This window comes from Chelmon rostratus, chromosome 18 (assembly GCF_017976325.1).
Source record: "Chelmon rostratus isolate fCheRos1 chromosome 18, fCheRos1.pri, whole genome shotgun sequence".
NCBI lineage: Eukaryota > Metazoa > Chordata > Actinopteri > Chaetodontiformes > Chaetodontidae > Chelmon > Chelmon rostratus.
Window position 1 is genome coordinate 15,755,964 of NC_055675.1, and position 13,483 is coordinate 15,769,446.

The window sequence follows — 13,483 nt, forward strand, 5'->3', positions numbered from 1 at the left end:
AAGCAAAGTGTTATTATAAAAAGCTGTCTTGAGGTGTTCAGGAGAGCTGAAGAACAATGAAACATCATTTGAAAAAGATAGAGGACCGATTGATGGAGTAGCCCGTGGTCAAACAGGCATATTTACAGATAATTCTGGTTTATGTCCAGTGATTTGACAGAAAACCATGCCTTCCAGCACCTCACTTTGCTCTGACTTCTTCTTCAAGGCCATTTATCTGGCGCTCCAAGCAGGTTCGACCAAAGGCAAAAACTGCTTTATCAATACTGTATTTTGTTTGGTCCAGAGATGGAGTGCACCCTGCAGGACGAGCGCAGCTCGAAGCTGCAGGTGGAGGGGAAGCTGCTGCAACTAGAGAAGGACCACTCCATGCTGGACTGTGACTACAAGCAGGCGCAGCACAAACTGAACGAGCTGCAGGCACAAAAGGAGAAACTCTCACAAGAGGTGATGCTGGAACAATCGGTCGATTACACAATGAATCAATGCTCATTGTTTTAGGCAACTCTTATCAAAAGAGGAAGGCATACATTAGGTTTTGTTTCTCCATGGTGATTATTTTTAGCATTTCATTATCACATTTCCTTATATGGTAAGATAAGGTTTTTTAAACAATGGGAAGATGATGTTTATTACTTCCTTATTTTTAGACTAATGAGTAATCCATGATAAAAACAATCATCATTTGCAGCCTTGACCCTTTGTTCTGCAGCTTGAATTGTCCCACATAACTGTCAGCTAGTGCCACCTCTGAAAATGCTTGCATGTGCTTGTTTGTGCAGGTCAAGAACCTGAACTTGCGCCTGGAGCAGGAGATCCACAAGCGGACTCTGAGCCAGAGTGACCTGAAGATGCAGAACCAGCAGGTGTCGGTGCTCCGCTCGTCAGAGAAACAGCTCAAACAGGAGCTGAACCACCTGCTGGACATGAAGCAAGTCCTGGAGAAACAGAACCAGGAGTTGCGCAGGTCAAACACACATTGTGGCATAATGAGCGCAGTGCATACTGAACATAAACACACAGTGCAGCTGAGCTTGTTGTAATACTGTTGGCAAATCGCTGTGGAGAATCTCATTCATCACATCTGATTTGAGGAAAGTGCTTTGGCTCTGTGGGTAGTTGGCCAGGAGCAACGAATGACAGACTGTTGGTGCTGTTCCAGGGAGAAGCAGGAGGCGGGTGGCCAGCTGAAGGAACTGAAGGACCAACTGGAGGCAGAGCAGTATTTCACGGTAATTCTAAACAACAATTTTCCTTCTTTTGTGCACCTTGTTTACAAGTGAACTATTTGAAACTCAGCAGAGCTACCATAACACGGTCAGACTCGCAACAAACCTAAATCGATTCACAATGGCTCAAATGGGAAGATGTGAGCAGAGGAGGAGTTTATTTTCCCGCCTCCGCCCCAGATCTGTGATATGGCATTAATTGAATCTCCATCTGTCCTCCTGCAAGACCCTTTACAAGACGCAGATCCGTGAGCTGAAGGAAGAGTGTGATGAAAAGAATAAGCTGTGCCAAGAGGCGCGGCAGCGACTGGCGGAATATGAGGAGGAGAGGTAACTGTTCGCTGGCTTGCTCTGGGCGCTCCGTTTCCAGCCCGAACACTATAACAAGAGACACTGCAGCGCTAAAACGAGCCGAACCACAGAAGAAACAAAACCAAAACAACATAAGACGAAGAATATTAAATGAAACAAAAGTAAAAAGCATGCCCAGTTAAATGTCAGTGAGGCATACACATAACAACACTACACACTTATTCTTTTTTTTAAGAGTGTAATAGACTTTCCAGATTAGTGTTATTTGCCCTGTGTGAATTCATCTGACAGCCAAAAACAGGGCTTGACCTTTAACTGTATGAGTGACGTTAAACCAGATTAGCAGCGTTCCCAGATGCACTACAACCAAACATTACTGTAGTTAGAATATGATCCAGTGCAACTCTCCAGCTTTGAAATCCTGCACTGACAAAGAAGCCAATCAAATATTCATGTATGTCCAGACTATAGACAGTCTGGCATGATAACACTAGGGATTTATTGTATTGTTCAAAGATTTATCCGGCTCTAGCATTTAATAATACATTAATAACATTTCCTTCCCCTCCTCCCTCCACAGGGACTCCCTGACAGCCCAGCTGGAAGCGAGTTTGACCAAGGCGGACTCTGAGCAGCTGGCCCGCTCCATCGCTGAGGAGCAGTACTCCGACCTAGAGAAGGAGAAGATCATGAAGGAGCTGGAGATAAAAGACATGATGGCGAGACACAAACAGGAGCTCGTCGACAAGGAGGCCACCATCAGCTCGGTGAGGCGATTTGCTGTCTCTCAGATCCAGGACGTAAATTTCTTGAAATTCCAATATAGGAAATATTTAGCCGTAATGAAGGGCTTTTATGTTATGTTTACATTCCTGCAACAAATATGACTTCAGTCAAACTCAATCCTGGTCACAGGTTTGACAACATTTTCTATTCTATCAGCTACTCAAAGCAACAATTTTGCAATTTGGTGCATCTACGGTTTCTTGATGCAAATATATATAAATATGGACATCTGCACACATGCGTTTTTTTATGATCCATATCACCTCTGATCAAAAACTAGGGCGTCACCACCTTTGCTAACACAGATAAATGTCAAGCAAGTGCAACAACATAAGACATGACTTTAGTTACTAGTCCAACAGCAAAAAGGCCAGTTTTGTGTCTGTCCTGCAGCCTTTCATTTCCTGATGAACAGTTGGATTGAAACTAAAGACCAGCATTGATAACCAATGCAGTAAATCACAGTATCTTGGATTATACAGTATAAAACCAGTAAAACACCACTGATTTACTTGTGTTTTCAAATGAGCTATAAATTAAACCTGCTTGTATGTATGGATGAGACTCACCTGTGCCCTCGCCCACCTACAGCTGGAAGAGTCCAATCGCACTCTGACGGTGGACGTGGCCAACCTGGCCAGTGAGAAAGAGGAGCTCAACAACCAGCTGAAAGAAATGCAGCAACGTGAGTGTCATCTTTTTGAGTTAATGAGCACCACATGAAGAGACCAGATTCCTACGCCAATGACATTTCCCTCAGTCCTGGAAAACGTGTTAAAAAGCTGTCTTACATATCCGGAGGATTTATGGGGAGAAGGCTGTAAAAATGTCACGAAAATCAGCCATTAATCTCGCCATCAGGGAGCCATGTGTCTGCAGAGTGGCAAACCGTTGGTCTTGAAACTTGCACAGTAACTTACGGATTACTTCTGTAAAACTTAACTGAATTAATATTCTTCTCTGCTATTTACAGAGCTCCAGAAAGCCAAGGAGGAGGAGAAGCAGATGAACTCAGTCAAAGTGTCCTTTGAAAGGCAGCTGCAGAATGAAAGGACACTAAAAATTCAGGTGTGTGTCTGTGCGCCTACACAGGTCTGCAAAGTCTAGAATATTTTCTATACTTTCATAGTTTTACTTTTTTTTTCTGCAGACGTCTGTTATGTCACATCAGTTGTTGTTAAGAATAATGTTCAGCTGCAGGCTTGTGTTGAACTCTGGGCAAAATCACGGAGATCTGAAACGAGTTTAAGGATCTGTCTTGCAGCAGCGGTGATGTTCCTGCAGACTGTGCGGCGGATTTGCTGAATTCAGATTCATCAGCTGTAGATCTCTGTAAAGCCGTGCCGCCTTGCTTTGCTCCCAGGCTGTCAACAAGCTGGCCGAGGTGATGAACCGGAGGACGACGGCGCGAGGAGGCCACAGAGGCACCGACACCGAGGTGCACAGGAAGGAGAAGGAGAACAGGAAGCTGCAGCTGGAGCTGAGAACAGAGAAGGAGAAACTCAACAGCACCATCATCAAATACCAGAGGGAGATGATGGAGATGCAGGCGGTCAGTATGCCGACAGTGCACACCAGCCTACTGACAAATAATGCCACATTTACCGAAAAACATATGAAAGTCCTGATTAAAAGAGCTGGAGATGCTGCAGGTTGCAAGTGGGCTTTAAATTGCTTTGTTAAACAATAGTCCTGTCCACATGTACACATTTAAAGCCACTCCTGCAGGAGGATAATTCCTGTAGGTTGACTGAAGCCCAGAAAACATGCACCCTTTATCCTTAGAACAATGTATGCACAGCATGAAGATTGTGTCCCTGATTATCGCCAAAGCAATTAAAATACTACAAATTAAAACACTGTTCCAGTAAAGCAACCCAAGAAACGGAAGTAGCGTCCTTCCCTTTCAGATCCAGATTCAGATACTCAGGTGTTTGGGTTTCTCATAATTACAAGGATCTAATGATTATAAAGCTAACTTTCCACCTTCCCAACACAACACATTTGCATCGCTGGAATCACATTCTAACCAGGAGGGAGAATCAATACTGTTAAAATGAATGTTTTACCAAGGTTCATGTGTTTATGTCGCAATATTTACATGCATTTCTTATTAAATCTTTCTTTTCTGAGGTAACAGCATACAAAAACAGGGCAGTTTGTGGTTATCCAATCAGTGTTATTACGTCTGGGCTGTTAATAGTCATAGTCTTTAATTATTAATAATGATTTCCTCGCCGGGCTCTGTGCTGCTCCCATTACCTGAGCCCATATCCAAATGTGCAGCTGGGTAGGAACTTGGTGGAAACAGGGTTTAAAATGTTCAGCACATCAAGTTGTTGAAACTGCAACAATCGAAATGACCTCGAACCGCTATTAAAACCCTGCTTGTGTGTGTTAATCAGCTGATAGCAGAGGAGAACCAGGTGCGCCTGGAGCTCCAGATGGCGTTGGACAGTAAAGACAGCGACATCGAGCAGCTGCGTTGCCAGCTCACCTCCCTCAGCGTTCACTCTCTGGACTCCACCAGCATCAGCAGCGGCAACGACCTGGACGGGGGCGACGGATACCCAGGTAGACAAAGGAGGCTTTCGATTATACTCATCATCACATAAGTCGGCATCGACATACATTCAAATTCTCAAAGCCAGTAAGCAAATCCACTTCTGCATGTACTTCCTGCGTTCCTCTTCCTGCTGTCTCTCTTCCTGAGTTCTCTTCTTTGTTTTCACTTTGAGTCTCTTTGTCTTTTAGGCCAGTTGTTTTTGACCTTTTCCTCTTTATGCTTCTTCCTCCCCCCTTCATTTCACCTCAACCTCACTCCTCGTGGTCCGGCACAGTGCGCATTACTCACTCCCACACATCAGAATCCATGTCTTTCACCTACCAGCGCACACACAAATCTGTCTGCATCGACACCCGACCCAACCTTGGTTCGGCTCGCGCTCTCTTTGACTCTGACTCTGAGGATGAAGAAGAATATGACGGGCGGGTGGAGCAGGGCCGCCGTCCCCTCGCCCTCACCTACGAACAGCCCCCTGAGGATGAGCCTGCAGGTGACCCTGCATGGCGGTTCAAACCTGGGATGGGGATGAAAATGAAAACTGCAATTGGCCAAACAATGAATGAATTAAACTGAATTGAGGAAGAACCCTCAACCCTGGTTCAACCCTGCAGAGTTTCAGCTAATCCCTCTACTCCTTTGACTGCCTCTGCTGTGCTTTAATCCTTTTTAACGTTCACTGGACATGAATACTCACAGCTTGATGCTCGCCTGCTTTGTTCACATGCATTCCACTGCAAAAGATGTTGGGAAACATATTTGTGTGTACTTTTTGCTAAGCTAAACTTCCTGCTGAACTGTCTTTTGTTGAAACCCAGTGGCAAAACCTCCTTCGATCCACTTGCCCTCTGGTTTGAGTGAGGAATCTTTTCCCCTCCGAGTGTGTGTTTAAGGAAAACGCCACCAAAGTTTCATACTGTTGAAGTGGTTCACACCATTAAAGGCTGCTCTCCTCTTTGTGTTAACACCTTCCTGTTTTTTCTCTGCAAACTAGACTCCAGGCTGGAGGGCTGGATCTCACTTCCTACCAAGAACACAAAGCGGTTTGGCTGGGACAAAAAGGTAATGTATCCAGCCTTATTTCTCGGATCTACACATTTGTTTTCTTAGTAATCACCATTACCTCTGAGTCATTTCCCCCTCCAACCCTTTGGCCCTTTCCTTTACAGTATATAGTTGTGAGCAGTAAGAAGATCCTGTTCTACAACAGCGAGGTGGATCGAGAGCAGGCGAACCCTTTCATGACCCTGGACATCGAGTGAGTCGTTTAAAGCAGGGTTTGAACACGTAATACCAAGAATCAATAGTAATGGTAAAATGTGTGTATAGAGCACAGTAGCTGCTACTCTTAGTAGTTACTAAAAGCCTACAGTCATGCTAACAGCTCTGTGAGGCCGTACACGGGAATGCTTTGAGCTACATGCTAATGTAATTACACTAACAAGCTCACAATATCAGCGCTAACATGAAGTTTAGCAGCTATAGTGTTTTTTTTCTTTTTTTCCATTTTATTTACAGGGGACTATTTTCAGTGCGTCATCAAGCTAGCAAGTTTAGCACATTTAATGTTTACTGTTGACGCCATCTTAGTTGAGCAATGTTATGTTAACATGCTAGCATTCGCCTTTATATATATATATATATATATATATATATATATGCGTGGAAAACTAACTTTTTTTCATTTCATTGACTGGGAATATTTTTCAGTATGTCATCATGCTAACAAACTTTATAAGCTTAGTATGGTCACCTTCCTAGCTGATTGTGATAGCATGCTAAAATTTGCTAATTAGCGCTAAACGCAAAGTACAGCTGATGCTGATGGAAATGTCATTAGTGCTGCAGGTGTTTGGTCACAAACCAAAGTGTTGGACACATTTGAATTTTTGATGTGATGATGCCACTAGATGAAAAGCTAAGGGAGACATGAACATGTGTGTCAAATTTCATGGCAGTTCATCCAATAGTTGTCAAAACATTTAAATAAAAACCAAAAATGTGGACCTCACGGTGGCGCTGGAGGAGATACAGTTAGCGTTGGCTCCACGAGGACTCCCCTAGACTTCATTTGCTTATCAGTTACCTTGTGTGTGTTTTGAGTGAGACGTTTCAGTCAATGTAAAACACCTAAATGACTCCTCCTTGTGTTTTAGTCAGATTATTAGGAAAGCAACAAGAATGCTTTATTTTTGTCTTTTTTTTGCATTGACAGCATACCGCCAAAGGGTTTCACTTTCACAATGCACAACTACCTTTCCACATACCAGTAATAGAGTGCCCCCCTGCTATAAGCCTTGTGGCCCCCTTAGATATTTTTGCTCTAGCGCCGACACTGATACAATACTCTGATGTTATCATCCCAAGAGTGATGCTGCTAGTTTGGCTAAAAACAGAACTAAGAGAGAACAAGAGTAATAAGATAAGGACAAAAACAGACTTTAAAACAGCAGTTTAAAACAATGATCGGGAAACTGGTGGTAAAATTAACTCAAATCAGGCTGAACTATGTGACAGAAGTATGATTTGAGCAGTCCTCTAAAATATTTGATGTGAAGCTGCACACTAGTGAGTCTTATTTTGAACCAATGTCTTTCAAGGCATTTGAGTTTAGACACAAAAAGTCAAATCTCTGTATAGCCAGAGCAATAATCACACTTGTTCCTCTGGATCTAGACTTAACTCTTCCATGTCTTCCTCCTACAGTAAGCTGTTTCATGTCCGGCCTGTCACTCATACTGATGTGTACCGTGCAGATCCCAAAGAAATTCCAAGGATATTCCAGGTAACATCTAAGCACCCTCTCTTTCTGCCCCCCCTCCATCCTTTCATAGGCTGTCAGTATAATCAGGTTTCATTGTCATTGCCGTTTCTTTTTCTTTTCTCAGATCCTGTACGCCAATGAAGGCGAGATTAAACGTGAACAGGAGGTTGTAGTGGAGCCCACGCCATACGGGGATCGTCCCTCTTACATCAGTCACAAGGGCCACGAGTTCATCCTCACTCTCTACCACTTCCCCTCCAGCTGCGAGGCCTGCACTCGGCCCCTGTGGCACGTTTTCAAACCCCCGCCGGCCCTCGAGTGCCGCCGCTGCCACACCAAGTGCCACAAAGACCACCTGGACAGAAAGGAGGAAGTCATTGTGCCCTGCAGGGGTCAGTGTGCTCATTCAAGGGTTAATGTAGTTTTTCCAGGATTAAGATGGACTACATATATCTGGGTGCACATGTCCTGTGAGCAGCTGCAACTGAGCTATGCAAAGTTATAAATAATACAAAATGTGATGACCTTTCAGAATAACACCACCACCACCACTGTACTTGTTTGGGCAGGTGCCATTTGCTAAAGATGGCTGACTACAGACACATATTATATTCAATTTATATTGTTTTCAATACATGATTGTTTCAGATGGCTTGTTTTGTCCAACCAAGAGGTGAAAGCTTAAATATATTTAATTTACAATGATAGAAAACAGAGAGAAGAAGAGAGTTATTGCTTGAAAAATTAGAAACTAAAATAACACCGTTGTTCCGTGAAATCAATCCAACTGATGACCAATAATGCTCATTAATAGAGTCTGTCTGTTTATATCATTTATAGTATTTTATTTAGATTTTTTCAAACATTTTATGATTTAATTCTATTTTGTTTTCGATGCTGTGTCAGAGAGGTGTTGAGTCAACTTAAGATATGGTGGCCAAAATATTAGGAACATTTTCCAGTATGCTGTCGTGTTGGACTAACACTACCTCATTGTCCAGCCTGAAATTGCATCATGGAGCGTGCGCTCCATCTATTACTAAGGCTGGTTCCTTACTGCAGCTGCCCTTTGCTGCATGTCGTCTCCTCTCGCTTTCCCCTTTCCGCTCTCTCTTTGTCTGTCGAATAAAGTAAAAAAGGCCAGAAAAATAATATTAAAAAAGAAAGAAAGATATTGTACCACAGAGTTAGGAAATTCAGTAAAATAGAGAATATCAGAGGGTTATTTTATGGCATTATGTTAAACAAGTGTTTCTATTTTTCTCGTTACTTGGTGAATGATGAATTTAATGATTTATTTTTTAAAAAAGCATCTTAAAGTCACAGAGCCCTTTTTAACAGCTCATCAGTATCCTTTCTTCTCTTGACCTTGCTTCTAACCAATTCAAATGTGTTTCTTTGACAGTGAACTACGACATATCCACTGCCAAAGAGCTGCTTCTGCTGACCAACTCTCAGGAGGAGCAGCAGCGCTGGGTCAGCCACCTCCTCAAACGCATCCCGAGGAAACACCCGACAATGAGTCCTCCCTCCGCAGCACAAAGCACCCCTCCTGAAGCGACGTCACGTTCCTCTCCACGAGTCTCTCCGCGACCTTCACCCAGGGGTTCGCCTCATATGTCGCCCCATCGCGGTGCCATCAAGATCCAGCCCAGCAGACAGCAGCAGCCATCGGGCAAGCCCAGGTGAGGACGGATGCAGAGAATATTTGATATGTATTAAAGTTTGTTTCTTGTGGTCAAACTCATCGTGGCTAATATCTAGCACTCGTTATTTTCAGTTTTTATGAAAACCACAAATCAGTGTATTCACGTCCCCGTATTATTTCAGGTATGTTTGCAAAAAGGTAAAAGCATTATCAAGAATAAAATCTGCCTGCACACTGAGAAGATGTTCCCAAGAAAAAGATTTAATGAGTGCAGCTACAAAACCTTTCAAAACCAAGACATAAAGTTGGGAGCATCTACTTAGTGTTCGGATACCTTTTCTCTTGATTTGGTAATACTGTATTTTAAAATGCAAAAACAACAAATGTCTTTGTTTTGATTGTTAAAAAATGGGTGGCAATCAGATACAAATAATCAACAATTTAGGAGTTTGGGTTAAAATCCTACTTTAAAAATGCAATTTACACCACAAGTTGAAATTTTAAAGCTGTGTGTTTAGGGATTATGGTGCTATCAGAAGCTCGTTTGTATTTTTTCCCAGTTTTTCTCTTCCCAGAACAAGGAGAGCCTTTTTTGAGTAATTGTTACAGGAGAACCGAATTTATTGCAAACTGTATTGATCAGTGTCTTGTTTGCAGTAGGAAACATAACTCTCAGGTGAATGGGGCCAAAAATGTGGTTGAAAATCATTAAATTTGATCTACTCTTGCAAAAAATCAATTTATTCTTCATTAATTTGTTGACTCTGTTGATGATTCCGAATCATGTGCAGCCGAAGGGGGCCTAAAGCTGGTGCTCACGCAGGATGTTTCGCTTTAAAACAGGATTCTTGAGTAATTTGCATGTGCATAACGCTGTATGCAGCATTAATGCAGCGTCAGCAGCCACCTAATTGGGTAGAAAATGGCACTGAAGCGTTACAGGAATCACTAACTGTATCTGTGTTGTTTTCTGTAATTGATTAAGACACTCAGTTGTCAAAGTTTGCTCTCTCAGCTGCGACCTAACTGGCTCTCATCCCTCAGCACTGGCCCCATGCTCCGTATCATCCTCCACTGACCTTTGACCTCTGACCTCACCATTCTAACGTCTCTCATGCTGGGAGACTGTAAGTAGCAGAGCTTGTCGCGCCTGTCCGCCCTCCGTAGCGCTGTGCTGCTGTGTCCATTAACCGTCTGCTCATCATAACAAGCAGCTTTGATCTGTTAATTAACTGCTCGCAGCTCTATACTGCCCCCAGGTGAACTTGGCATGTATTGCCCCAACAGTTCATGAAGCACTAAAGGCTTTTGACCCAACAGTGAACCTCATACGTACTGTTTCAGATTGCTTGAGTTTGGCCTGAAAGACTGGAGTTGGTCGTTGGATGATGTCGATAATGATGATGATGATGATTTCTTCTTCTGAAGGAAGTGACAGAGGGGGGACAGAGGGTAACTGGACCTCTGCATGCGTGTTTGCAGTTAGTAGGAGGCCGTAATGTGGCCAGAAGCATGTTTTTGTGTGATATTTGAATTTGGTGGAAAACAAAACTCTGTGTTTGAGCTTCATCGTTGTGACAATAACAGTTTGATGGTTTGAGAAATATGATTGCTGCACATGCACGAAAAGCAGAAGGATTTGGGAATAATCTTGGTCTGCGTGTTTGCATGAAGTAAAATATTAAAGGGATAGTTTGAGAAATACACTTATTCACTTTCTTGACAAGAGTTACGTGAAGGGATAAAAGCCACTCTCATATCTGTACAGTAAATATAAAGCTACAGCCAGCAGGTGATTAGCGTAGCTTAGCATAAAGACTGGAAGCTCACAAATATATTATTAGATTTTTTTAAAAAAAGGTTCAGCCATTTTCTGGAACAGCTGCTCCCTGTAGTGTTTCTCAAACAAGCTGGAGGAGATTTTTGGGGAACTATTTTCAGCGGCGGATTAATCCACGTTTGGAGTTCTAGAAAGTATTTCTAGGTTGGCTCTGTCTGTAGGTAACAAAATCCGCTTTGGCACACAAACCAGAAGTTGTCACCTTTACTTTATAAGTGGTAGGTGGGTTTTGTTACCTTCATACAGAACCAGACTGTTTCCACATATTTCCAGTCTTTATGCTAAACTGAACTAACTGTCTGCTGGCTGTCAATTCATATTCCATACTAATAAGTGTATTTCCCAAAATATGCTTCAATATTTTACTTCTTGCGAACATGCAGACCAAGATTATTCCCATATCTGTCTGCTTTTTATGCATTTCACTCATGTATTGTGTGATTACAGGAAAGCTTCCTTGTGTAATATGTGTGGATTTTGTGTGGGTGTGCCTTTGAAGTCCAGCCATTCTGTTGGTAGCATCCCAGGTTTTCACATCGTCTTCTTTCTCTCTCTCTCTCTCTCTTCGCAGTTAACCCTGGCTGATGAAAGATGTGTATTTTCATCTTTGTGGATTAATGGCCGCAGTCTGGACGCAGTGCCTACATGTGTTATTTTTTTCCTGGGAAGTAGACTGAAAAAAAAAAAGCTAATCAAGGACAGCAACAATCACAGAAACTGGCTGTCGTCGTGAGAACTGGGGCCGTCTTTGTCATTTTAACAAGAGGAAAATGAGCAGTATTCATGTTAGAGCGAGATTTCATCTGAAACCCTCAGCTCGACAGCTGGTGTTTAAAGCTGCCTTATTTTATAATCATCATGACAAAAACATGGACATCAGATGCAGTGACTCACATGGATTTGTGTTTGTGAGGTGTTAGGCATGTGTGTGAACATTTGTACATAGGTTTAAGAGGTCTGTCTGTGTATTGAAACACAGAAGTGTAGCTCATAGTATATGGCTGGTTTATTTTTATGGATACAAGTCAACAGCACATTACTCAGTATATGCTCGTCCTGTAAACGAACAGTTTTACTGAATCATTCTGAGTCTTGGTTTCTTGGACATATTTCATTACACAAAGTAGATCCATTACTACATAAGACAGAAAAATGTGAAATGAACAGAAACGATGTGCTTTCCTCTCGTCATTCTTGACAAATTCAAATAAATTCTGTTACCCTGAAAATGAATAATTCATTTTTTGTTCATTGATGAAAATCCTTTTTGTAGGATTTGTCTCCATATATCTCTGTTGCACGTCACATTATGACTAGCATTCAAAAGAGTTGCCTTAATGACTCATTTTGTGCCTCAATGTCTTTATTTGAAAGCTTTCAGTCTGTATTTCATGCAACATTTCGCCCTCTGGTATAACACTGATAACTGCATCAAAAGCAGAACACAGGCGGTAAATGGAATATGCACAGATAGAATCAAGTTCAAGCTTTTTTTGGTTTTGGAGATTTTTGGGGATAACCTGGGGTTTGAATTTCATTTCTCCACCCACATATTCCCAGGTTGCACTGCAGCTGAATTTTTAGTGCAGTTGTCAGTGAGAGCAAATTTACACTCACATTATGACATTAATTTGTTTGCACTCTTGACGAGAGTTAAGTGAGAAGATTGATACCACTCTCACATCTGTGTGGTAAATATGATGCTATGCTGTATCTTTACATTAGCACTTTGTAATTTTGTTTTTAAAGATTCTCTATGAAGTATTATTATTATTACTATGTAGCAACAGCTGCTTAGCTTAGTTTAGCTTAGCATAAAGACTGATACCGGGTGGAAACAGCTAGGCTTACTCCACCTGCCTACCATCACCACTAAAGCTCTTTAATTAACATGTTATATCAAATGTGTTTGTTTACCGGAAATTATTAGCATGGTATCAGCGAGATCTTCACTCTCTGCATATTAACTCATTATCAGTTATAGCAATTTCTGCGCAGTGTGCACTGTATGGTAATGCTGAAGTGACATCACCATATAAACAATACCAAACAACACAGTGAGATTAATATAGAGCGAGTCCTTACTGCACATATTAAATGCAGACATGTTATGAGGAACACAGTAGGGATCCCTCAGAGGTGTTATATCTGACTACAGCGTATTTTAGGAGACTTTGAACTACACCAGAATAGGCCCGTCTCTATCTTGCAAGTGCATGTGGAGTGAGTGGGCTTGACTGAAATAAATCTTTCAGAACAGCCTAAAGCCAACTGGCACTCATCATACATAATGTAATGGTTCATCATGTTGCCCATCTGCTAAAATCGTATTTCATACTGC

General features: G+C 42.1%; 1 protein-coding gene across 1 annotated transcript in view; it reads left to right on the forward strand.

Annotated features, from left to right (window-relative positions):
- LOC121621596 (rho-associated protein kinase 2-like) overlaps positions 1 to 11,872 on the forward strand; it is a 30,646-nt gene extending 18,774 nt beyond the window's left edge. Inside the window, exons 18-32 of the mRNA XM_041958085.1 lie at positions 287 to 447; positions 783 to 967; positions 1,163 to 1,232; positions 1,456 to 1,559; positions 2,122 to 2,308; positions 2,919 to 3,012; positions 3,301 to 3,395; positions 3,691 to 3,879; positions 4,733 to 4,901; positions 5,885 to 5,952; positions 6,060 to 6,148; positions 7,597 to 7,675; positions 7,779 to 8,046; positions 9,060 to 9,339; positions 11,714 to 11,872. Of these exons, the coding sequence (XP_041814019.1) occupies positions 287 to 447; positions 783 to 967; positions 1,163 to 1,232; positions 1,456 to 1,559; positions 2,122 to 2,308; positions 2,919 to 3,012; positions 3,301 to 3,395; positions 3,691 to 3,879; positions 4,733 to 4,901; positions 5,885 to 5,952; positions 6,060 to 6,148; positions 7,597 to 7,675; positions 7,779 to 8,046; positions 9,060 to 9,339; positions 11,714 to 11,717 (2,042 nt within the window). The 3' untranslated portion in view covers positions 11,718 to 11,872. The remainder of the gene's footprint in view (positions 1 to 286; positions 448 to 782; positions 968 to 1,162; positions 1,233 to 1,455; positions 1,560 to 2,121; positions 2,309 to 2,918; positions 3,013 to 3,300; positions 3,396 to 3,690; positions 3,880 to 4,732; positions 4,902 to 5,884; positions 5,953 to 6,059; positions 6,149 to 7,596; positions 7,676 to 7,778; positions 8,047 to 9,059; positions 9,340 to 11,713) is intronic.
- Positions 11,873 to 13,483: the final 1,611 nt, after the last annotated feature.